At 46.7% G+C, this 27,001-nt stretch overlaps 1 protein-coding gene across 1 annotated transcript in view; it reads right to left on the reverse strand.

The window, feature by feature from the left end:
• CFAP52 (cilia and flagella associated protein 52) overlaps positions 1 to 27,001 on the reverse strand; it is a 44,178-nt gene that overhangs the window by 11,738 nt on the left and 5,439 nt on the right. Inside the window, exons 2-6 of the mRNA XM_068262391.1 lie at positions 22,764 to 22,963; positions 19,014 to 19,150; positions 12,394 to 12,522; positions 4,710 to 4,809; positions 1,585 to 1,701 (exon numbers count right to left, since the gene is read on the reverse strand). Coding sequence (XP_068118492.1) covers positions 1,585 to 1,701; positions 4,710 to 4,809; positions 12,394 to 12,522; positions 19,014 to 19,150; positions 22,764 to 22,963 — 683 coding nt within the window. The remainder of the gene's footprint in view (positions 1 to 1,584; positions 1,702 to 4,709; positions 4,810 to 12,393; positions 12,523 to 19,013; positions 19,151 to 22,763; positions 22,964 to 27,001) is intronic.

Raw genomic sequence — 27,001 nt, forward strand, 5'->3', positions numbered from 1 at the left:
GGCATGTTTAATGCCTCAATGAACTCTTGTTCCCTCTGATCAGTACTGTAAAGGTGGCCCATACACTGGTCATTTTTTTTTTAATTGATATCCGTCTGATTCAATCATTTGTTCGAATCTTCTAGAAATTGATGCCACAAATGATTCCCAAAAGACCTTTCACCTGAAATGATCGATTGAGAAAAGCAATATTATTCACTTTAACTGTAAGTGATTGTAATGTGAAGAATCCTTGGTCCTGCATTCAGAAAAACATTTGGTTTAGAACACGGGTGTCAAAATCAAATATAAAGGGGGCTGAAATTGCACACTGGGACCTAGTCGCGGGCCAACCTCAATGTCTACTGGCCACCTTCCTCCCTTATAAAGTTTCCAGGTGTCTAATGACCCCCCCCCTTTAACTGCTATACAGTTACATTTTGTCTAGAGGTCCTCCCTCCCCTATAGAGTTCCCTGGTGTCTAGAGGCCTCCACCCTCCCCTATATAGTTCCCTAGTGTTTAGTGTTTTCCCTAACTCCCCATATGGCTTCCATGGTGTTCTAGGTGTTTCAGGTGGTGTTCACCTCCAAAATAGCTATATCTCTGGTGGTATACAGTGGGCCAAACATAATGCAAAGTGGGGAAACCACTTAAGGGCCAAATTTAATGGCTCTGAGGGCCAAATTTGGCCCGCGGCCCGGAGTTTGACATGTATGGCTTAGAAACATGAGACATGAGGCTGCAGTTGCTCCTCCCTTTGAAAAAGCCTAGTTTGGCCCCTGAAGATTTTAATATTATTTATTTAGTATTTATATAGTGCCGACATTGTCCGCAGCGCTGTACAGAGCATGTAATCTTGTCCCTGAGGTGCTCACAATCTAACTCCTAACATAGTCATATGTCCATCATAGTATAGGGCCAATTTTAGTAGGAAGCCAATTAATGTATCTGTATGTAGACCTGCTAGAACAGAGTTACTCTTTATTCTGTGCATATTATTCTGGACGGCCACATACTGCAAAACATCTTCCAATCACAACTATCATATCTAAACTGAGCAGCTAATTGTGGGAAGACATATTGTTGTTAACCCAGAGCCGGGACAAGGTCTTTCAGCACCCAAGGCTGAGACAGCAAAGTGCGCCCCTCCATCCCTCCCACCCCAGCCTTCACACACTAATTGCTATTAGACTAAAAGGCGCCCCAGGGCCCCCAACACCTTAATCTCTAGTTATCTGGCTTGCAGTCACTGCCATGTATCCCTTTTTCTTATTTCTTTCTGCTTCAAACACAATTAGGAATGACAGCTGAATGAATTGTGTGCCCCTCCTACACTGCGCCCTGAGGCTGGAGCCTCTCCAGCCTCTGCCTCGGCCCGGCCCTGTGTTAACCCCCGAGGCACAGACAGAAATAAAGATATGGGCAGTCAGCCGGGGTTGAGGTCACTGCTAGGGTTATGCATCAGAGCTGAAGAGACCAGCCTGAGCCTTGTGTATATATTCAGATGGCTGCTGAAAGGGTTGTGTGTAGGTGACATAAGTGACACAGATCCCCTTCCATGATCAGTGTGGCTTACGGTATACAGAAAGTGTGGAACACCTTACCAGGCTGAACCGGCCCTTCTGGGGTCCGCAGCTGTTCAGTAGTTTGGTCTTTGTATTCAATTTCAGGATGTCCCCAGTCGAAGTGCCACAGTAGAAGCAGCTGTCATCTTCCGCCACCTACAGGAGGAGAGGAAGGACAAAAATAATCAAAAACTGTCTACACCAGTGATGGACAAGACAAGGCAAATAACATTTATATTGATTGTGCTTTTCTCCTGGTGGATTCAGGCCACTAGGCCGCGCTCTATAAGCAGTAGCAATGTTAGGGAGTCTTGCCCAAGGTTTCCTGACTGAATAGGTGCTGGCTTACTGAACAGTACACTACAGGGAGTGCAGAATTATTAGGCAAGTTGTATTTTTGAGGAATAATTTTATTATTGAACAACAACCATGTTCTCAATGAACCCCAAAAACTCATTAATATCAAAGCTGAATATTTTTGAAAGTAGTTTTTAGTTTGTTTTTAGTTTTAGCTATTTTAGGGGGATATCTGTGTTTGCAGGTGACTATTACTGTGCATAATTATTAGTCAACTTAACAAAAAACAAATATATACCCATTTCAATTATTTATTTTTACCAGTGAAACCAATATAACATCTCAACATTCACAAATATACATTTCTGACATTCAAAAACAAAACAAAAACAAATCAGTGACCAATATAGCCACCTTTCTTTGCAAGGACACTCAAAAGCCTGCCATCCATGGATTCTGTCAGTGTTTTGATCTGTTCACCATCAACATTGCGTGCAGCAGCAACCACAGCCTCCCAGACACTGTTCAGAGAGGTGTACTGTTTTCCGTCCTTGTAAATCTCACATTTTATGATGGACCACAGGTTCTCAATGGGGTTCAGATCTGGTGAACAAGGAGGCCATGTCATTAGTTTTTCTTCTTTTATACCGTTTCTTGCCAGCCACGCTGTGGAGTACTTGGACGCGTGTGATGGAGCATTGTCCTGCATGAAAATCATGTTTTTCTTGAAGGATGCAGACTTCTTCCGGTACCACTGCTTGAAGAAGGTGTCTTCCAGAAACTGGCAGTAGGACTGGGAGTTGAGCTTGACTCCATCCTCAACCCGAAAAGGCCCCACAAGCTCATCTTTGATGATACCAGCCCAAACCAGTACTCCACTTCCACCTTGCTGGCGTCTGAGTCGGACTGGAGCTCTCTGCCCTTTACCAATCCATCCATCTGGCCCATCAAGACTCACTCTCATTTCATCAGTCCATAAAACCTTAGAAAAATCAGTCTTGAGATATTTCTTGGCCCAGTCTTGACGTTTCAGCTTGTGTGTCTTGTTCAGTGGTGGTCGTCTTTCAGCCTTTCTTACCTTGGCTATGTCTCTGAGTATTGCACACCTTGTGCTTTTGGGCACTCCAGTGATGTTGCAGCTCTGAAATATGGCCAAACTGGTGGCAAGTGGCATCTTGGCAGCTGCACGCTTGACTTTTCTCAGTTCATGGGCAGTTATTTTGCGCCTAGGTTTTTCCACATGCTTCTTGCGACCCTGTTGACTATTTTGAATGAAACGCTTGATTGTTCGATGATCACGCTTCAGAAGCTTTGCAATTTTAAGAGTGCTGCATCCCTCTGCAAGATATCTCACTATTTTTGACATTTCTGAGCCTGTCAAGTCCTTCTTTTGACCCATTTTGCCAAAGGAAAGGAAGTTGCCTAATAACTATGCACACCTGATATAGGGTGTTGATGTCATTAGACCACACCCCTTCTCATTACAGAGATGCACATCACCTAATATGCTTAATTGGTAGTAGGCTTTCGAGCCTATACAGCTTGGAGTAAGACAACATGCATAAAGAGGATGATGTGGTCAAAATACTCATTTGCCTAATAATTCTGCACTCCCTGCATATACTGGACAGACTGCAAGAAGTTCTGCTTCCATCATTTATCTACTCTGTGATTAAGTCAATGGCCTCTTAAAGCGCATAGTCATAGCCCCTGAACAAGCATGCAGCAGATCAGGTGTTTCTGACATTATTGTCAGATCTGCCAAAATTAGCTACATAAACACCAACCAGGGAAATAATTACAAACACTATGGGTACATAAAAGCCCTATGGGTACATAGTAAAAGTAGAGTAAACTTTATTTTAATAATCTATGTGGATAAAAAGGATCCCACTGTTGTGGGGGGTCCACTGTGAACTCCCTTAAATGGGGACCTCAGCTCTCTCTTAAGGCCTGTGGGGGTCCTGGCTTATTCCCCTCCAGCTGCCAAGTCACCACAGGTGGGGTGTAGCTATCCCACAGTTGGGTGAGAAGTTCACTGAATATGGGTGAGGTTAGAGGGTGCTACTATGACACAGTATCAGCAAATAACAGTCATTAGCATTAGCATAAATATGGCAGTCTCCATATCACTCTCACTTCAGTTGTCCTTTAAAGTTGCCCTGCTGGAGATTCTGACTTGGGGTAATGAATAATTGTGTCTACTTCTGGTTTCCAAAAGATCCCCCTTCCATGGAGTAGTAAACAGAGTTGCTGCCCCCTAGGGGCAAACTGTAAATCCTTCCTTATTTTTGCCCTATGGACCTCAAGATGCTCCTTCATAGGCTAAGGATGGCAGCCTGGTAATGCAGTAACTGCTTAGTTGTAATGTGGAAGCAATGGGGATCTTTAACAATACAAGTGGTGTCCTCAATAGATTCAAAAAGAAATCTATTGAGTATTAATCAACCCCCTATCCCCCCCCCCCCCCCTGCGCACACACGCACACAAACCTCCCACACACACATACACACACGCAAACTCACCACACACACGCAACCCCCCTCCCACACACACATGCAACCTCCCCCCCCCCCACACACACACACGCAAACACACCACACACATGCAACTCCCCACACACACACGTGCAACCATGCAAAAAAACAAAACAAAAAAAAACACAACTTCATGAACAGACCTGCTGGGCGTGCATTGTCCTGGTGTGTTTTTTTCATGTGCGGTCTTGTTGACACCACGCGCTTTTGCGCATTCCCTGTAGCCATTCCCATAGCCGGACACATTCAGTGGATGAGGGTGGGCACGGTGTTATGTTTTTGCACACTAACACACATGAATAGACAGGCTTTATAAATGGCGTTACTCACAGACAAACAGGTAATAACTCTCTTCAGCTGGCCCATCTGGCACTCGGTGGGACGCATCTTCCTGTTCTCCACATCCACCTCCCAGACTCGCAGGGTGCCGCTGTGCAGGGAGACAAAACCAGCGTCACTGGGTTCACTCCTACATGACAACTGATTGTGTCCGATGGAGAAGACTCTGGGGGAGGGGCCACTGCTTGGATTACTTCATCCTGCTGTGCAGATTGGACGGAGGCGGGACATACACTGCACTAACTGAGAATGTTGGAGCCTATAGCAATTGCAATCAATCAGGGGCGTATCAGGGTAATAAAATGCCTATGGCAAACACTGAAATTGTGCCCCCTATCGGTCAGAGCTCCCTTCTAAAAACAGAATCCTTTTTTGCGTATATTTGTCATGGTTGCCTGTGTTCTCTGGCTCGGAATATTGCCAAGGTTACTTTTTGGAAAATATCTTTTCTTATTCTCTCTCTGTACTCTACTCTAACACTAACCTTTCCTTCTTTTAACACCTAACACTAACCTCCCACTCCGAGTAGTCACATGCCTTCCCATAATCCATCAACTTGTCCCATGCCCCCCATTAAAAATATTAAGTAGTCGCACACCTCCAGATAAAATAATTAAGTAGCCAGGTGCCTCATGATGAACAAATTAAATAGCCAGGTGCTTCAAGATAACATAAATATATAGCCCTACATACATAAACTAAGTAGCCATGTCCCCAGATAACAGCATTATTCAGATATTGAGGTCTGAGTGACAGGGAGGCACCGGGCAGGCAAGGCAGTGCAGCACAGGAGAAGGCATGGCAGTGCAGCATAGAGGCCTATGGTGCTGTGGCACCCATGGCACGAGCCATGTCTGCACCCCTTCAGATACGCCACTGCAGTCAATGGTGCAGGTAGTGTTGAGAGTTTGTTCTCTCAGATAATAAAGCAGCTTCTATACAGATAGAAACAAGCTGTGCAGACGAGTGCTGCACAGAACTGGAGAAACATCTGAGCCTGGAGGGGGCTTTCATTAAGATGTTGCCCACAAATAACAGTAACAGTCACATGACTGGATAACACCGTCTGGCTCCTAAACTTCTTTCTTATAATCTCACTATAGTAAACTCTGGTATAGTAAACTCAGTCCTCACATCCCAGCAAATGTGTCTGTATAGATAGTGTATGACCCAAACTGATATAGTAAACTACTTTTCCTGGTCCCTTGGAGTTTACTATAAAGGGATTCTACGATACTAGAATTAATTGAGCCCTTCAACAAGACCACTATGCCCCATTGTGACGGGCGAGCCGTCAGTGCGCAGAAAACGCAGCCGCAACCGACTTCCTGCCTCGGTTGTCGTTGCGCTGCCCCAATCAGAATCTCATGTCTGTGGACACCAGGCAGTCCAGCCTGGGGGGTCTCTGCTGTCTTCAGAGAAATAGTTAGCCTAGTTCTTTTCATGAAGCCTGTGCCCTGTGACTTGCTAATGAAGCCAGAGGGGTAACACTCAGATGTTAATTAACAAACCAGGAGTCTTTTCAGAGCCAAGGAAGCTAATCCCAGCAGGGGGCAGACTTAGCGGAACCATTCAGCCAGGATAGGGAAACATAGAGTTATGATCTTTATGCATGTTTTAGAAGTACCATACATCGGAGAAATGTGGAAGTTATATCATTCTGCTGGTCCGGATCTTGTGAGTGTTTTGATATTAAATTTGGGCCCCTAGCCTAACCAGAACGCTGGGAATTCCACCGTTTTTTAACCGGGCATGCAAACATGCCCAAGTTTGATATCATATTAATCGGTAGGTTCTGGGGATCGAGAATATGTAATTATTATCTGTGTGCCGGCCGCGCAGGTCTGCCTAGGGAACCTGTCAGGATTATGAGTTTGCTAAAGCCCCTGCCCAGATGTGATTACCATAGTCCGGCCTGGGGGGCCGACTCTGGAAGCCCGCCTCTGAGCTCAGCTCCATTAAAAGTGAATGAGCTGCCTGGGAAGAAATTCCTCCCTTTACCATCTTCAGGACACACGGCCACTATGAGGAATAAGTGGTGGCCATATTGCCAGAGCTAAAACAAAGGACATCCTCCATTTTGTTTGGATTCTAAATCTTGCTGAACTTTACTCTGCAACAAAGAACTCTAAGAACTTGAAACCGTTTTGCTTGAACTTGACGATTTTCCCACAAAAGGACATATTTCCACAAACCATAAGTATTTTTCTCCCTTCTTTTATTTTTCATACTGGCTATTACTGTCTTAATAATTGTGATTTTTAATAATTGTCTGTATATATTAATTATTTATATTGCGTGAATAAACGACTTTCTCCAAGTCATTCACTGTTTCGCTACCCTGCTTATCAGCACACACAGAAATGATCCCGGGTCTCTGAAGATACGCTACTGTTTGTTTGTTGTTGGCTAGACAGAATATCGTGTGCTTAACCGTTTTATTCGCAGGATTAGTCAGTCAGTTAGTGGGCCCCACGGTCCCATAGTAACCGCGGTGGTGGCAGTTTACTCTGAACCAGTAGGTGACGTTGTAATTACCCGTGTCTCACAGGCTCCCTTCGGAGTTGTCTGCGGCTAATTCTTAACGGTTCCTGCGCATTGACTGCGACCAGAGTTCGCACGATCTGTGCGCTGGCACCGTTTAGAAGGCTAAGTGCGGTCAGCCACTGAGGGCTCCCTGTGACAGTGTTAGGCAGCGGTTGGGACCTGTGTTGTGCTGAAAGTATCTGCGATAGCGCTAGCGCTATCGAGAAACGAACTAATTCGTTGGTGTAGCTGGAAGGCAATATATTTTTTATATATACAGAGAGACTGTGTAGCCAGTACCCCTCCCCAAAAGTTTTATTTTATTTGGCGTGGAAATGTCCGGGAACTACAAGAAAATGTGCCTGGCGGACCTGCAAAATCTTTGCCAAGAGAGAGGCATTGATGTCGGCCGCAAGAAACAAGGGGACCTGGTAACGGAATTGTTTCAATGGGATACCCAGCAACTGCAGGAGCTGGATGTGTCTGCTGAGGTAGACGCTGACCCATCTGACTCAAGGCAAGGGGAACCAGAGACTGAGACTCCTGACCGTACAGAGGTTGTGCATCCTGAGGGCCCTGCATCAACAGTTACGCAGGAGAATGTCAGTGTGGACCCCAACCCCAAAGTTTCTGAAAATACTCGCCCAGTACTGGACTGTCCAGGGGTGCTGACCCGGTAATGCAGCAGGCATTACAAAAGCTGATGGAGACTGACCTGGACAAGTACATGCAGTACATGGAAGCCCGCGAGGAACGGGAGCGCCAATCTGCAGAGGCACGGGAGAGACGACAGCATGAGCTAAACATGGCAAAAGTGCAACAGGCCAGCCGGAGTTCACCGCCCAGCCTCCCTGCTGAAGGAGCTGCAGCACCCGTAAATGCAAAGTTTAAATTTGCTAATATTGAAAAAGACACAGACATTGACTTGTTTTTGCGGTCTTTTGAAAAAGCATGCCGTCAGTATCGTCTGTCCCAAGACCAGTGGGCCAGACATCTGACCCCTTTGCTGCGCTACAAAGCGCTTGATGCCTTCGCAGAATTGCCTGCGGAGAAGGATAATGATTATGCTGCTATAAAAGACGCTATCATTACTAAGTACCAGCTGACGCCAGAAGCCTATCGGAAAAAGTTCAGGGCCTGGCAGAAAAAGCCTTCTGATTCGTACCGAGATGTGGCCAGCAGCTTGCTCACCACACTCCGCCAGTGGACACTAGGCCTCACCAAAGGGTCTTATGATGTCCTGGAGGACTTGATAGTCCTGGAACAATTTCTGAACATTTGCCCTGCTGATGTACGCCAGTTTGTGCTAGAACGCAGGCCGGCTTCAGCAACTGTCGCTGCAGACCTTGCTGAGACTTTTGCAACTACCCGGGTGGCTGATACCCGCAGAACTGTCCCATCCAGCTGGAGAGGAGGTCAGCCCAATACCTCGGCAGACCCTCCTGCCCCTGTGAGCCGTCCGCCACAGAGGCCACCCAGCGCAGCTGCTGCACCCAGGCCTGCAGCGCCTGGAGAGGTCACCTGTCACTACTGCCGCCAGCCCGGACACATGAAATTCGACTGTCCGGAGCGGAGACAGACACCACCAGCACCTGGATCATCTGCATCACCTGCACCTCACCCACAGCAGAGGCAGCCCGCCAGCGAACCACAGCCGGGATCATCAGATTTTGTCCTGTTTGCCCGCGGAAAGGAAATCCGCGACCGAACCGACCAGCAGCAACTTGTTAGAGTGAACGGCAAAGTTGTCACCGGATTTCAAGACACCGGAGCTGACATCACGTTAGTTCACTCACACCTTGTGCCAAAGGAGAGCATCAGCTCCAGCCGATCCCTTGCCCTTACTGGAGTAGAGGGCACCCTTTTTCACATAGCCCACGCGACAGTGAAGCTTGATTGGGGATTAGGAATCCAAGAAAGGGTTGTTGGGGTTATGAAGGATCTCCCAGTCCCTGTGTTGCTGGGGACTGATTTGGGCAAGCTTGTGTCCTACTATGAACCTGCCACGACCGCCTTGTCGCTCACGGAAGGAGACGGACTCTCCACCCACCACCAGGTACTTTATACACTTGGGGGAGCACCAGGGGGAGGTGGGTTGAATGTGCCCAGTTCAAGGGTACCAGGTTCAATAGTGCCTGCTTCAAAGGCACCTGAGTTTGAGGTACAGACTGTCTGTTGTGATGATGCTGTAACTGTACCTGAGTTTCCTGTACAACCTGTCTGTAATGAAAAAATGTCTATACCTGTCAATGTCATTACTGCATGCAATGATGATTTGAGTAATGTCCGTCTGTGCCATTCTGACAGTGTACCTGTGCTAGCAATACCGCGCAGCTGCACTGCTCAGAACCCGAGCTCAGAACAGGTGGAGGGGGTTCCGGCCTCCTCCCCCTCCTCTGACCGCAGGGATGAGACCTTTCAGCCGCTGGCCTCGTGTGACATGAGCCAGTTGGCTGAAACTGACAGCGCCGTATTCTCGGCCGCACTACAAAGTGACCCAAGCCTGGAGGTGCTCAGGCAGCGAGCCGCTGAGCCCCTCGCAGACGGGGCTGCTTTCAAGGTGTACTGGGAAGGTGGGAGACTGTACAGTGAGTCTGTGCAGCCCCCTACAGGTGGATCCCATGCGAATACCAAATGGCTTGTGGTCCCGAGTGCATTCAGGGGACATGTGCTGAAATCTGCACATGGTAATCCTCTGACAGGGCACTCAGGTGTCCGCAAGACACTTGCCGGTATTCAGAAACAGTTTTATTGGCCCCGGATGAACAGGGATGTAGCAAACTACTGCCGAGCATGTGCCGTCTGTCAGGAGCTGGGAAGGTCCAGGGATTCCCGCGGGGTTCCCTTAGGTCCACAGCCACTTAGCAGGGGAACCCTGCGTGGGCTGGCTGTTGACCTAACCAACCCACTGCCCGTTGTCAGCAGTCCCGGCAGACACCACGTCCGACTGCAGTGGCGCAAACGCCCTGTCCAGAACGGTCCATGTCGGGTTAACCCTGAGGGTAGCGGACAGCGACCTGTCCAGGTGAACCGAGCCGCAGGCGCCAATGGGTTTCCCCGCCGTCCCGGCAGCCGACACCAACACGCTGATGGGCTGTCCCGGTGTCAGGGGGAACTAGACCCAACAGCGCCAATGGCTGCTACGGAGGATGTCTTGGTGACAACCCCCTACACAGCATCAGAAAGGGGAGGTGTGACGGGCGAGCCGTCAGTGCGCAGAAAACGCAGCCGCAACCGACTTCCTGCCTCGGTTGTCGTTGCGCTGCCCCATTCAGAATCTCATGTCTGTGGACACCAGGCAGTCCAGCCTGGGGGGTCTCTGCTGTCTTCAGAGAAATAGTTAGCCTAGTTCTTTTCATGAAGCCTGTGCCCTGTGACTTGCTAATGAAGCCAGAGGGGTAACACTCAGATGTTAATTAACAAACCAGGAGTCTTTTCAGAGCCAAGGAAGCTAATCCCAGCAGGGGGCAGACTTAGCGGAACCATTCAGCCAGGATAGGGAAACATAGAGTTATGATCTTTATGCATGTTTTAGAAGTACCATACATCGGAGAAATGTGGAAGTTATATCATTCTGCTGGTCCGGATCTTGTGAGTGTTTTGATATTAAATTTGGGCCCCTAGCCTAACCAGAACGCTGGGAATTCCACCGTTTTTTAACCGGGCATGCAAACATGCCCAAGTTTGATATCATATTAATCGGTAGGTTCTGGGGATCGAGAATATGTAATTATTATCTGTGTGCCGGCCGCGCAGGTCTGCCTAGGGAACCTGTCAGGATTATGAGTTTGCTAAAGCCCCTGCCCAGATGTGATTACCATAGTCCGGCCTGGGGGGCCGACTCTGGAAGCCCGCCTCTGAGCTCAGCTCCATTAAAAGTGAATGAGCTGCCTGGGAAGAAATTCCTCCCTTTACCATCTTCAGGACACACGGCCACTATGAGGAATAAGTGGTGGCCATATTGCCAGAGCTAAAACAAAGGACATCCTCCATTTTGTTTGGATTCTAAATCTTGCTGAACTTTACTCTGCAACAAATAACTCTAAGAACTTGAAACCGTTTTGCTTGAACTTGACGATTTTCCCACAAAAGGACATATTTCCACAAACCATAAGTATTTTTCTCCCTTCTTTTATTTTTCATACTGGCTATTACTGTCTTAATAATTGTGATTTTTAATAATTGTCTGTATATATTAATTATTTATATTGCGTGAATAAACGACTTTCTCCAAGTCATTCACTGTTTCGCTACCCTGCTTATCAGCACACACAGAAATGATCCCGGGTCTCTGAAGATACGCTACTGTTTGTTTGTTGTTGGCTAGACAGAATATCGTGTGTTTAACCGTTTTATTCGCAGGATTAGTCAGTCAGTTAGTGGGCCCCACGGTCCCATAGTAACCGCGGTGGTGGCAGTTTACTCTGAACCAGTAGGTGACGTTGTAATTACCCGTGTCTCACAGGCTCCCTTCGGAGTTGTCTGCGGCTAATTCTTAACGGTTCCTGCGCATTGACTGCGACCAGAGTTCGCACGATCTGTGCGCTGGCACCGTTTAGAAGGCTAAGTGCGGTCAGCCACTGAGGGCTCCCTGTGACACCCATTTCTACATTAACACAACATCCTCAGCCCACCCCCTCGTCACCATAAACCTCCATAACTATGTGGACAACATGACTCCTCCCTCTACCCACAACACCTTCTGCTCTGCAGGGATTCCCTGTATCAGAGAAAGGGAGAGTAAAAAGTTGGGGTCCCCTCAATGCTGGGCCCACCTGCAACCTTATGGACTGCATCCACTGTAGTTAAGCCTCTGGCACCATCCCTTGCAGGCTCTGTGAATGTTAATGGTGCCATGACGTTGGCCTTTAATTCAATGCCACAACATCCTCCCTTCCATAACCAAAGTGGCCAATGGATGGAATGATGATGTCACTACAAGATCCACATCACAATGATGAGCCTTGTGTGCTCATTTCCAGCTTACTAACGTCTATATTACTTACTATCATGTAATACTTACTAACAGCGTACTAACATATCTGTGAAGGGAGCGGGGCAGAGTTAACCTGTTTTCACTTTTGCCCATAGTTTGGTGATAGAGACAGCGCCCCCCATCTGGCAAATAACAGGACACTGGACAGCTTACTTTCCGCCTGTCATGAAGATGTCATCGCTGTGGTTGGAGAAGGTGACGGTGACAGCGTGTCCGGTGCTGAGGGCAGAGGCTGGGCTGCCACAGATGGGCTCTCCGGTGGCCACGTTCCACAAGACGACACTGAAAGGAGAACAGAACCGCTCAGGCTGAGGGGAGAGACAGAGACTGGTAAAATACCCATGAATAGTCAGTGCTGTGTGATACACAATGCGTGAGTATGCCCGGAAGGATGAATCAGTACAGGCCCGGATTTACATCACAGGAGCTTATAGGCATATATCTCCTGGCACCTTAGACTTTGCCCTCCAAGAATCTACAAACACCTGCCAAACCGCACCGCAACTGTGCTGGCTGGCCCAGCTGTCACTTCCCTTGCCTGTCATCGGTAGCTACAGGTGTCACTTATTATTTCGGTAGGTAGCCAGAGGTGCCCCCAAGTATTGGTTAGCTAGAGGTGCCCTCGACTGCAGGAATATCTGGTCAGTGGAATTTAGAGAGAAGGATTAGTAACTTCTCATTTAACCCTTTCATCAGGTCTCTGCATAGGGAAGGAGAGAGAGGCACTTATGGAGGGGAGTGAGACGCCTCTCCATCATCAGGCGCCTGTAGGCACGAGCCTACAGTGCCTTATGGTAAAACCAGCCCTGAATCAGTATATCCACATATACATAAATATATTATACTAACTAAAGCATTACTTCATAGCAGTGGTGTAACTACAAGTCATTGGGTCCTCCAGCAAATCTTTGATGACCCCCCCCCAATATTCATGCCCTTTCCCTTGCCTATCCCTGGTGATCCTCATAGCCTGCGGGCCATCATACAAGGGTCATAAATGAGTGTGGCCATGATCTTAACACCCATAACAAGTGTAGCCACAAAACACCTGATCTGAAGGGAATGAACCCCTTAATCAAAGGGAATAAAGTAGTAGATGGGCCCCCTTACAGCTCTGGGCCCTGTAGCTACGCCCCAGGATCATAGTATATAGCCCCACATTCCTAATCATAGCCTATTTAAAGCACACCTGAAGTGAGAGGGATATGGAGGCAGACATATTGATTTTATTTTAACCACTTCAGCCTTCAGTGTCGTTTTACCTTATGCATCCGAGCAACTTTCACCTCCCATTCATTCGCCAATAACTTTATCACTAATTATCACAATGAGTTGATCTATATCTTGTTGTTTTCCACCACCAATTAGGCTTTCTTTGGGTGGTACATTTTGCTAAGAATAATTTTTTTCTAAAAGCATTTTAACGGGAATATTAGGAAAAAAATTGAACTAAATCATTATTTCTCACTTTCTAGCCATTATAGCTTTAAAATAATACATGCTACCATAATTAAAACCCACCACGGGTGTTCTGTCACCGCCCCTCGCACCAATTCTGTATGGGGGTATATACTATGCACATAGCGGGAAAAAGGCGCCCAGGTTGGATAAAAACTTCTAAAAACAGATTAAAAGTGAAAAAGTAATGAGGTAGCTTACCTCAATGACAGAATCATTGGAAACTTACAAAAGATTTTTATTGAGCACAGGCAACACGTTTCGCGGGTCTGAGCCAGCTTCCTCAGGCCAATACAAGTGCCAACAGACAAATATCAGTCAGCATGGGGAGCCTCTGATTTTAGAAGTTTTTATCCAACCTGGGCGCCTCTTTCCCTCTATGTGCATTGTATTTGCCAATTTGTCCTGGTTATTCACCATTTAAATTATGTCCCTGTAACAATGTATGGCGTCAGTATTTTATTTGGAAATAAAGGTGCATTTTTTCAATTTGCGTCCATCACTATTTCCAAGCTTATAATTTAAAAAATTATAGTAATATACTCTCTTGACATGCATATTAAGAGTTCAGATCCTTAGGTAACTATTTATGTTTTTGTTTTGTTTTTTAATTGTAATTTTTTTTTTTTATATTAAACATTTTATTTGTTTTTTTTTTTTGGAGTGGGGAGGTAAACAGATTATTTTAAATGTAATTGATTGTGTATATTAAAAAAAATGTATGCAGATGTAGTTTTACTATTTGGCCACAAGATGGTGACAGTCTTTTATTTGTTTTTCATCCTGTAAGCGGGAGCTTACAGGATGAAAAAATGCTGCACTTATTGCGTTTATTTTCTGGTGAAATGCAGCACTCATTGCGTTTATTTTCTGGTGAAAAGCTGCCCTCGTTGCGTTTATTTTCTGGTGAAATGCTGCACTCATTGCGTTTATTTTCTGGTGAAATGCTGCCCACATTGCGTTTATTTTCTGGTGTCTGGGGTAACTGTTGATGCATTTATTATTTAATGGTCATAGTTGGCTATATTTGCTGTTTTGGGGTGACACCCATGATGCAAATCCTTGTTTCACCACATCATGGCGGAAACAATGCTTTCTTATGCCTCGCTGTTACATCATTACGTTAGCTCCGCCCATACAATGTCATGGCCACGCCCATTTTCGGCGTGTTATGCGCGCCGCAAATGCCCCCCGCCCAGTGTTGAACCCAGAAAAATCGGGTCACTGTAGGTTTGAGGGCCTGGTATTTGTCATCTTTTCTGAGGGGGGTAATTTTGTTCAAATTGGCGTGTTGGCACTTTACGAGAGACAAGAGACTTTTGAGTTGAAGTTTGGGCACTCAGTCTCGAAAAAGGTTTGCCACCACTGTTCTAGCAGCATACATACCTTGAATTGAGTCAAATGATATGTATGTGACCAACTGCATGACTCACAGCAGGCACTTTTGTGTCTATATGGCTGTTGGGATCTATTTACTTGTCAAATGTGTACCTTTTTATGCGTAATATGTCAATAAAATACATTTTTTATGGTTCCCTTATGTCCATATATAGTAATATATGGCTTCTGCTGTATGCCCCTAAAAAGTCCTAACTTAAAGTGAACCTCCAGACTAAAAATCTACTCAGCAGCTCTGAAAAGACTTGGTGTTTCTTTTACAGTTTCACAGCATCAGAACTTTGTTTTTCTTACCCAAGCCTTATTTTTAGCTGCCCGGGCATTTTTCCCCTGATGCTGTGCAAAGCATGATGGGACTTCTGATGTTGTTCTTGTTCTGCTGTTTTGGCACAATTTTTTTATTTTTTTTATTTGAGATTTGAAGCCTAGCGTGCGCAGCTAGGAGGGGTGATCAGCACACAGGACAGTTGGAACTGTGTCTCATGCTCCCAGTCACCTCCTTTCAACCAAAAAGATGGCTGCCCTCATGAAATCACAAACATTTGCCTGTTTTTTAAAAAAAAACAGGGTGGGTAAGAGATTATATTACCTATCTATTTTAATTAACATAACTAATGCAACTTAACCTCCTGAGCGTAACGCCGCTCAGGAGGTTTTGCTCGTTTGTGTCCCCAGCTTAATTAATATGATCTATTGGCTGCAAATCCTTTAGCTAGCACTAGGCTAGCTAATACACATGTCCGACACCCCCTGATCGCCGCCGCTCCCCCGTTTATACATTACCCAGCCTGGATCCAGTGATCGGCGCAACCTCTCAGCACAGCTCCGGTCTTCACTATGGGGAGGATCGAACATGACGTCATGCCCATACCCGATCCTCCCCATAGAGAGACTGGAGTGCGCCGAACGCTGAAGCCAGGGGGGATAATGTATTAACTGGCTGGATCGGGGGATCGCGGGCGATCGGGGGGTGCCAAACACATGTACTAGCTAGCCTAGTGCTAGCTAAAGGATTTGCAGCCAATAGATCATATTAATTATGCATGGGGGACTCCTGGGGCCAGCGAGCGGTATTCCCGACACAGTGTTGGGCATACCGCTAAGGAGGTTAATGACAGTATGTTTGTTTAGGCTGAAGTTCCTCTTTAAAGGAATGGTCCAAGCTACAAAAAGAAAAAAAGATCCACTTACCAGGGGCTTCCTCCAGCCCGTGGCAGCCGTCCTGTGCCCTCGCCGCAGCTCCGGTGGCTCCCGGTCTCCTCCGCTGGCGCAGGTCGGGTTCCGGGTCGGCTTCTTGTGCGCTCCACTGCGCTTGTGACGTGGTCCCTCTGACGTCATCAGGACAGTACTGCGCAGGCGCAGTAGGTCTGCGCTTCCTGATGACATCGGAGGGACCACGTGACCCGCGCAGTGGAGCGCAGAAGAAGCCGACCCGGAACCCGACCTGCGCCAGCGGAGAAGACCGGGAGCCACCGGAGCTGCGGCGAGGGCACAGGACGGCTGCCACGGGCTGGAGGAAGCCCCAGGTAAGTGGATCTTTTTTTTTTTCTTTGTAGCTTGGATGTTTCCTTTAAGTGGTGTATGATAACAATGGTTGTCTGAAGCTACGTACACACACTGGACTATTATCGTTTACCACAAACAAACAACACCGGACCATGCTTTACTTGCTTTGACCGGACTGGAAGTCTACACACTTCCTGCGTGCACACTGCCATTTGCCGATATCTGTTCACACCATCAAGTATAGGTGACAGTTGGCCAAGCGGATCCGTCAGGTTAGATCGGTCTGTATTGATAATCATTAAAGGATACCTGAGGTGATGTGACATGATGAGATAGATATGTACAGTATATGTACAGTGCCAAGCACACAAAGAACTATGCTTTGTTCCTTTTTTTCTTTCTCTGTCTGAAAGAGTTATAAATGAGGTATGCAAGTGAAAATTGATGTCCAAGTCGGGACTGGGTCTTGACTGGGTCAGTCTATAGCATAACCCTCACTGATAAGGAATTGCAGGCATAAAACACTTTCCTGGCATGGCAGAGAACGGCTTATGAGAGCAGGAAAGGGATAAAACAAGTCAATAGTTCATAGATTTTAGCTCTGGCACACTTCAATGCATGTGTCATTGAGACAATAAACAATAAAAACTTAAAAAGTAGATTTAAAAGTAAAATAAAACTGAGATATCTAAAAAAAAAAAAGTCATTTTTAGGAGGATATATACACAATTGTTTATCTCATCAGTTCATTTTCACCTCATGTTTCCTTTAGGCTGCTTTCACAGTAAGACGTTACAGGCGCACGTTAGAGCAGCCTGTAACGCAGCCCACCGCACAGCAATGAAAAATCAATGGGCTGTTCACAGTGCCCACGTTGCGTTACATTGTAACGCTTCACGTTATTTCAAAGTGCTGCATGCTGTGCGTTCTACGCGGCTAAGCCGCGTTAGACTGTTTGCACATGCTCAGTAGTATTGGAGGAGGAGGTCTCCCCCTCCTCCTCCTCAGCCAGGCACATGGCTAATTATATTCACTGCACGGTGTGATGTGCAGTGTTTACTTCCTGGAGCGCCGTTCTGTGCGGCGATTGGCCGGCGGGACCACGTGATGCTGCATGCGTCCAAGAGTACGCATCACGGCGTCACAGGACGCATGAAGAGCCGCTTAAAGGGACTCCGAGCAGTACAGAAACAATGATATATAAACCGCCGCCCTACGCCTTCTAGTTTTCGCTATTTTCGCGATCGAAATCGCGGCCGCGGCAATTTCAATCGCGAAAATAGAGAAAACTAAAAGGCGTAGGGTGACGATTTAGGTGTCGCCAGAAAGAGGAGAAAGAGAGCTTTAAAATAATATCCATCTTTCCATAGTTACTTGTATTACACAGGGCGACTTTTTCCCCAGTGTCAGCAGCTCCATTCAGCAGAATGGAGCTGCTGACTTTAGGAAAAAGTCGCCCTGTGTAATGCAATGTAACTATGGAAAGATGGATATCATTTTAAAGCTCTCTTTCTCCTCTTTCTGGCGACACCTAAATCGTCGCCCTACGCCTTTTTGTTTTCTCTATTTTCGTGATTGAAATCACGGCCACGGCAATTTCAATCGCGAAAATAGCGAAAACTAAAAGGCGTAGGGTGGTGGTTTGTATATCATTGGAAAGAGGAGAAAGAGAGCTTTAAAATGATATGCATCTTTCCATAGTTTCTGCACTGCTCGGAGTCCCTTTAACGCGGCTCGATCTGACGTCCAGCTTCTACCCCACTATGCGTTGCGTTAGGTGCACGTTATGCGACCTTAACGTAGCACCTAACGCAACGTCTTAGTGGCAAAGTAGCCTAAAACAATGCAACATCTAGGCAAACTGCGGTAGACTTCAGGTACACATCGTTAAATGATCGTTGATAGCTCTGTACACACTGCTGACTATGAACAACTATCTACCGAAGTGACCTGTCATGTTGGTCATTTAAAATGCCTGAGCATTGCCATTGATCCTTGAGCTGTCCAAATCCAGTCCTCAAGGGCTCAAGGGCTGAGGTCCTCACACATTTTTGGCACAACTCAATTTATTTGATGGGACCAAATCCGGACAGGTGAGAATCATCAAGTATAACACCCCTCTCCATTTCTCAGACTAAACACTGGCATTGATCCGGCCCTTGAGGAATGGAGTTTGACACCTGTGGTAAGCCATCCTTCGAACCATATCTTTTTTTCCAAACGACAACTGAACAAGGAGGGGTTCATCGGTCATTTTGAATGATTTTTCCTCCCGTGTGTACAAAGCTTATGTCTTATAATGTATATGTGGGTAGATGGTGGATTTCATGCTCCTGAGAGAAGCAGCACTTTAGCCTGCAGAGAATCTGAGACTCGGATCTCGCAGAAATCACATGACCGTCTTCACCCACCTCCCGTCATCCTGGCCTCCGAGCGACACCAGGTATTGGTCGTTTGGTGAGAACGCCAGCGCCTCCACCTTCACCTTGTGCAGGGTCAGCTTCCTGCAACACTCTCTCTTGGCGTAATCCCACAAGAAGATGTCCGCCTGGATGGGATGCGAAAATGGTTTTGATTAATATTTACAGGAGACTCAAGAAGCCGAAAACCAAAAATATATATACTGTACATTAAACACTTAGCTTATGCTGATGCTGTGCCAGCTGCCATTTAGGAAGACTTAAGCCACATTTACAGTGCTGTCCATCCAATCAAGATTGAGGAATTTCCCTATGGACTTTCATGCTGGCTCACCTCAATCATACTAGTGCCAAAAAATGCAGTCTGTATCACATCTTTCATCTGTTTTCCATGCACTGCAATAATCCATCAAATACCACACGATTCTTTAACCAGGAACTGAAGAGAAAGGTATATGGAGGCTGCCATGTTTATTTCCTTTTAAGCAATACCATTTGCCTGGCTGTCCTGCTGATCCTCTGCCTTTAATACATTGAGTCATAGACCCTGAATAAGCATGCAGCAGCTTAGGCGTTTCTGACATTATTGTCAGATCTGACAGATTAGCTGCATGCTTGTTTCTGGTGTTATTCAGACACTTCTGCAGCCAAACAGACCAGCAGGACTGCCAGGCAACTGGTATTGTTTAAAAGGAAATAAATATGGCAGCCACCATATCACTCTCACTTCAGTTGTCCTTTAACTCAAACTGGATGTTTATATGCGTCCAGGTTTGAGTCACTTAAAGAGGAACTGTCACAAAAATCTTAAAATTTAAAACACATAGAAATAAGAAGTAGGTTTCTTCCGGAGTAAAATGAGCCATACATTACTTTTCTCCTATGTCGCTGTCACTTACAGTAGGAAGTAGAAATCTGACATTACTGACTGGTTTTGGGTTAGTCCATCTCTTCATGAGGGATTCTCAGCATGGCCTTTATTCTTTATAAAGACACTCCGTGAAAAAATATTTATATAAAGATGCTGGCCAGCCTCCCTGCTCACTGCATACTTTTTGGGCAGTTTGACGGAGCAACTGCCATTCAATGAGTGCTTTTAACAATAAAGAAAACCCTGAGAACCCCCCATGAGAAGATGGACTAGTCCAAAATCTGTCGGTAATCTCAGATTTCTACTTCTTACTGTAAGTGAAAGCAACATAGGAGAAAAGTAATTTATGGCACAATATGGTGACACATTGTGTATGTTTACATGTATTTTAAATTTTAAGATTTTCGCGACAGAGGTCCTTTAAACACAATTAGGGCAGCGGAACTTATACACCAGCGATTGGTAAAGGGGAACATATGCTTCCTGAGCCAATTGAAGTGCCAGGTAATGAATGAACATGATTCAAATCAGGAGCCATGTTCATCCATAAAAGTGAAAGTAAAAAGTAGGGTAAAAAAAAAAAAAACAACACTTTCAGGATAGTGTATACTGCCATCTTGTGGCCAAAAAGTAAAATTACAGCAAAATAAAAAAATAATAGGTGTTAAATTCTTATAATCTGTCATAGGGAAGGACGGAAGGTGCAACCGGTTGAATGAGGACTCGGGGATGCATGTGTGACAGGAAGGCGGACGAGCTCAGAGGAAGCAGGCATCAGGTGGCCCAAACTGTCCTAACTCGGCCCCTAGATCTGAGTGGCTGGATGGATAGTGTAATGGTTAAGGGCTCTGCCTCTGGCACAGGAGACCTGGGTTCAAATCTCAGCTCTGCCAGTTCGGTAAGCCAGCACCTATTCAGTAGGAGACCTTGGGCAATTCTTCCTAACACTGCTACTGCCTATAGAGCACGTCCTTGTGGCTGCAGCTCTGGCGCTTTGAGTCCACCAGGAGAAAAGCGCAATATAAATGTTCTGTTTTTGTTTAGATTTTTTCCCCCTGAATCACATGATTCAGGTGGCTTTATGGTACATTCGCCCCTGGGTTCACTGCACAGGAGAAGCGCCAGAATAAAGATCGGAGCCCCAGCAGAAGCATTGAGGCTCCCCATTGGAGTGCAACAGACCAATGCCAATCCTACCTCAAATCAGGGAGGATTCTCTTTGGTCTGTTGCAATCCAACGGGAGCCTGATGCGACACAAGCCGTTCTCATAGGGTTTCATTCATTCCATTGGCATCCGCTTCGTCCGGCCGATCTTACAAAATCGTACAGGACCCCTACCTGCGGATCCTTTTGAATGGACTTATGTGAATGGATTATTGCTTTGTATAGGATCCATTCAAACCTGTTCAGATTCGTTCCGCTAAATGGGGGGCTCCCTATGACAGACTGTTTTTTCTACTTGGCACTGTTATTGGCCTGATGAAGCAGGCTCAGACCCGCGAAACGCGTTGCCTGCGCTAATAAAATGTCTTTGTTTACACAAAGATCTCGTCACTGAGGTCAGCCACCTCATTTTCTTAGTTTTATCTGTTTTTAATAGTTTTATCTACACCAGGACACCTCTTTACCACATTTGTGCTTCCATACCCCCAAACAGTGATTGTTGGAGAGGTCTAGACACAGTGGACACCTGTCAGCTTTTACCAAGGAAAGCGACCGCAACCTGTTCCATTAGTGCCACCCCGGGTGGAGTCTGGTTCATTGTCTCCACCTGCTTCCTGTGGTCGGTTGCCTCTCTGCAACCAGCCTTTGTGAGTAGAACATTCTTTACACAGTTGTTTTAGTTCAAAAAACATAAAAACAAGGAACACCAAGAGCCTCAATAGTGTAATATGTACTGGTAAATGGTTACTAGATAGAGTAAATATTAATACTCACAAACCAGGGTTACCATTAGGCAACCACTGTAAAGGCAGGTGGGGAGATTTTCGTGACCCCACTCAGGAATAAGAAGTCGCTCTCTGTAGATGAGAAAAAGGGGTTCAACCCTCCACCCAGGGTGGACTCAATATTATGCAGGAGAACAGAGGCGCCAAAAGGATAAAAGGAAGCTAAATGAGCTTAAAAACCAAATTCTTGGTAAATAGAGGAGGTAGTGGTGGACTTACCTCCTCCAAGTAGACACACAACGACTGTAGTAAACACAGTCAATATATTTTATTTATGAACTCCAAATATGCAACGCGTTTCGCAGGTTTGATCCCGCTTCATCAGGCAATAACAACTAAGCAATAGCATATGTGGTCAGTAGAAGAGCCAGGCACCTCACAGAGCAATAGCATATGTGGTCAGTAGAAGAGCCAGGCACCTCACAGAGGTGCCTGGCTCTTCTACTGACCACATATGCTATTGCTCCGTTGTTATTGCCTGATGAAGCGGGATCAAACCTGCGAAACGCGTTGCATATTTGGAGTTCATAAATAAAATATATTGACTGTGTTTACTACAGTCGTTGTGTGTCTACTTGGAGGAGGTAAGTCCACCACTACCTCCTCTATTTACCAAGAATTTGGTTTTTAAGCTCATTTAGCTTCCTTTTATCCTTTTGGCGCCTCTGTTCTCCTGCATAATATTTAGTTCACAAAACGTTTCACACTATTGGGCTCCCGTTTTTGTCTCCTGTACTTTTTTAGGGTGCCAAGACACCCCCACCTCTTCATGCTAAATGGAGAGTTTTTTTATGGCAATGCGAATGATGCCTAATGTTTGAGTTAGCACCACAGTTCACTTTGAATGACTATGTGATGTATGATGCAGCTTACATTGCTACAGAACCTGCACAATAAGCAAGGCATTCTGGGAAGCTGACCTTGAAGCCCATGTAGGTGATCTGCCCTGAGGCCAGGTACTTCCCGCTCCTGGAGATGGCCACGCAGGACACGTTATTGGTGTGGCCATGGAGGAAGTGCTGCTGGCGTTTGCTCAGACTCTCGATGATGACGGTGCACCCCAGAGGGTAGATGAGGTGTTCCCTGTCGGGGTGGCTGATTAGTCCGGAGGGCACATGACCTGCAGAGGAAGAGTCAGAGAGATCTATTGAGGGAAGTAACATATAGTACTCAAATATATTGGTAGGTGAACAGAGGCGCCAGAAGGATAAAAGTACATAACATTTTTAAAAAATTGCTGGGAGGAAGTGGTGGACTCACCTCCGTTAAAGCAGACACCAAGGACTGTAAATATATAGATATACACATTTATTGAAAATACCCCAAAGATACAACACGTTTCACGGGCACAGCCCACTTCTTCGGGCAATAAGCAGGGGATAAACAGCAATTCAGTTATAGCAAGCAGAGCGCCTCTGCCTTTAGTACTCGTGATAGAAGTAGAGCTGTTTGTATTGTCAGGACTGGACTAAAGTATCAAACAGAGCACCTGAAGGATAAGTGCAGGCACACAAAAACATCTGTTATCTGTTTGTACCCACCCCCAAAGTACCATTTCAATTCATGCTGACTGTTGTAAACAATAGTGATGTCACTTCCTTAGTACCTGAAGAAACTAGGAGGTAGACAAGGGGTGGAACGTCTGCAGGTGAGAGGGCCTTCCAGCATCACAACCCAAGACTACTAGTGCCCAAACTCCCTAAGCAGGTAGTAATGGAACACTGCATCCTGGTGTCATGAATGGGAAGGGGGTTGGTAAAGGAAACTGCCGCTCCATCACAAAGCCAATAGAGTATTAGTAAGGGTCTTTTACAGATGTGTTTAAGGGATCTGAGCAGGGAAGCCTTCGCATGCTTCTGTGGCTTCCTGTGTCCTCCTCGCCACTTGCCAGGACCTTCCGGAGGATCCAGGCCACGCTCCCCTTAAGGCACGAGCACAACTGTGCTGCACCTGCCCAAGCATGGTCGCGCCTGCGTAGTACATGGAGCTGCTCGTGCATGACCGACTCCAGCTTACTAAGCAGGTGCTGCCTTACTTGCACAGACACTCTGGCCTAAATAGTAATGTGGCCATGACCCTATTGCTGCTAGTCAGGACCCTCTTATCCTTTGTGGCCGCGCTTACGTCTGCGCATGAATGCAGTTGCACTGTGCATGCACGACTACAGTCTGTGCCTGTGCAGTAGCATAATGCTGCTCATGCATAGAGGAAAAAGCCATGCACGAGCGACTACATCAGAGCTGGGCAAACATCTGGGCCACGGGCGCTGCTTCCCCCTCCCTCCCTGTAAAATTACGAGTGGGCAGCTCTTGGATGTCCCGCGTCGCATCTCCATGGCAACTGGACGTCCCATGACGTGACGTCAGGAAGCACCAGCATATTACACACTGGCAGCCAGCATGTAATACGCTGGCACGTTCTGACGTCACATCATGTGATGTCTTGTTGCCATGGAGACATGACGCAGAACATCCAAGAGCGAGGTGAGTTTTAAATCCTGCCCACTCACAATTTTACAGGGAGGGAGGGAGGTGTGGAATTTGAAGAATGTGGTCCGCACAATTTAGATGGGGCCGCTTAAACTTTGCCCAGGCTGGGCTACATGCTACTGTGCAGACAAGTGCTGTAATAACAGCACAGCAGAATTGGGCGCAGTCGGCACCACCATATGCCTTAATAGGAATTACGGCTATAGCGGCGCTCAGTGAGTAATTTGGGCGCCGTCAGAAGATGGAACACAAATTACTATAAAAACACTGTCATTTGGCCGCCAGCAATAGCTGGAAGTCGAATCACATCTTTCCCTTACTATCCACGGAGACCTGGAGGGGAAATAGTAATTAGCGCCTGATTAATATATATGGCTGTGCAGGTGCTGCCTGTATTTGCGCATGCCCAATATGGCCAGGCTCGCACATGGACATATTCGAAAAAAGCTTGAGGGTCCAGCACTGAATCAGTAGGGTCTACTGAGGTGAGTATTTAACTATACATCTTTTTAATTTTTTTGGTCACATGCACAACAAGAAATCTTAAAAGAGTACTGTAGGGTGTACGAGAGGGATCGGAGCAGGAGACTTGGGCGCAGGATACAGCCGGTATATGGCTGATCCTGCTGCTGCACAAGTCCTGGCCGTATTAAATACTATTCCCTCTCCAGGCCACCATGGATAGTGGGGAATGAAATAATTTGGCTTCCAGCAATTATTGTGCTTTAAAAGTAACTTCAGCTCCGTTTTCTGACGGCGCCGAAGTTACTCACTGTGCGCCGCTATAACTGTAATTCCTATTACGGCCTACGGTGGCACCGGCTGCACCCAAGTCTCCTGCGCTGGATTCACAGAGTAGGGGGGTAGGAAAAAAAAAAAAAGAGTTGAACTTACCTGGGGCTTCTAATGGTCCCCCACAGACATCCTGTGCCCGCACAGCCACTCACCGATGTTCCAGCCCCGCCTCCAGTTCACTTCTGGAATTTCTGATTTTAAACTCGGAAAACGACTGTGCCTACACGGCCGAACCCTCGTTCCTGCTAACATCACCAGGAGCGTACTGCGCAGACACAGACCATGCTGGGCATGCATAGTATGCTCCTGGTGATATCAGCGGGAGCGAGGGCACGGCAACGCAGGCGAAATGGTTTTCTGACTTAAAAGTCTGAAATTCCAGAAGTGAACCGGAGGCGGGGCCGGAGCATCGGTGACTGGCTGCGCGGGTACAGGACCTCTGCGGGGGACCATTAGAAGCCCCGGGTAAGTTCAACTCTTTTCCCCCCTACAGTATTAGTTTAAGTCAAGATAAAAAAATCAGTTTAACTTACCTGGGGCTTCTTGCAGCCCCCTGGAGTCATTCTGTGCCTGCGCCATCCTTCTGAGTCCCTCCGGCAAGCAGTGGCGACCCCCGAACTATGCGCACCCTGATTTGCGCACCTTTGTGTATGCGCAGTTGCAATTTTCACATACTGCGCATGTGCAGAACACTCCCAGCTTTGCGGGGGCCACCACCGCTGCTTGCCGGAGGGACTCGGATGGACGTCGTGGGCACAGGATGACTCCAGGGGGCTGCAAGAAGCCACAGGTAAGTTAAACTGAATTTTTATCTTAACCCTTTAAATCAGGAATCCCTAACCTTTTTTGGATCCGAGGACCGCTTTGATGCTAGATATTCTTTCTAAGGCCTGGCAGACCGCCTAAGCCAATAATCAGGCGTTTGTCCGGCGACCCTTGACCCCTAAGCAATCTGCCGGGCAGATCTACTCACCCCCAGCGACACCAATGACGTGACGTCATGCATGTACCACTTGTCGTCCCTCTGTCGCCCTCCCGCATAGCAACACAGCTGACGCGTGTGTGCTGCCCGGCCCAGCAATGTCGGGCAAGGGGATCAGGCCCTGAACTACGACGAGCGACATCAGTTGGTAGTGTGTACGCGGCTTAAAGGATATACGAAGTGACATGTGACATGATGAGATAGACATGTGTATGTACAGTGCCAAGCACACAAATAACTAGGCTGTGTTCTTTTTTTTTTCTTTCTCTGCCTGAAAGAGTTGAATATCAGGTATGTAATGGAAATGGCTGACTCAGTCCTGACTCAGACAGGAAGTGACTACAGTGTGACCCTCACTGACAAGATTTTCCCCTTTTTATCTCTTTCTTACTCTCAGAAGCCATTTTCTGCCACGAAAGTGTTTTATTGTTGGAATGTCTCATCAGTGAGGGTCACACTGTAGTCACTTCATGCCTGAGTCAGGACTGAGTCAGCCACTTACATACCTGATATTTAACTCTTTCAGGCAGAGAAAGAAAAAAAGGAACACAGCATAGTTATTTGCGTGCTAGGCACTGTACATACATACCCATGTCTATCTCATCATGTCACATTGGGTATCCTTTAATGAGTACCACTATTCAAAACATATAAAAAAGTGATACAATGCCAGTGTAGCACCAATAAAGAGCTAATTCTGTGCATTTAGGAGAAACCCATGTGGGCCCTTCAGGTCTACAGCAGGGGGCCGGTGGGATCACCATCTCCTCACACTAGTGCGAGGAGGAGGAGCCCAGCAATTGGAAGGGGGTGGGGCTGGTGGCATCGCACTCTAGCGCTGGACTACAAACATTACATGGCACAGTGGAATGGCAGAGGATGTCATAGTGTG

The sequence above is a fragment of the Hyperolius riggenbachi genome, chromosome 12, assembly GCF_040937935.1.
Source record: "Hyperolius riggenbachi isolate aHypRig1 chromosome 12, aHypRig1.pri, whole genome shotgun sequence".
Lineage (NCBI taxonomy): Eukaryota > Metazoa > Chordata > Amphibia > Anura > Hyperoliidae > Hyperolius > Hyperolius riggenbachi.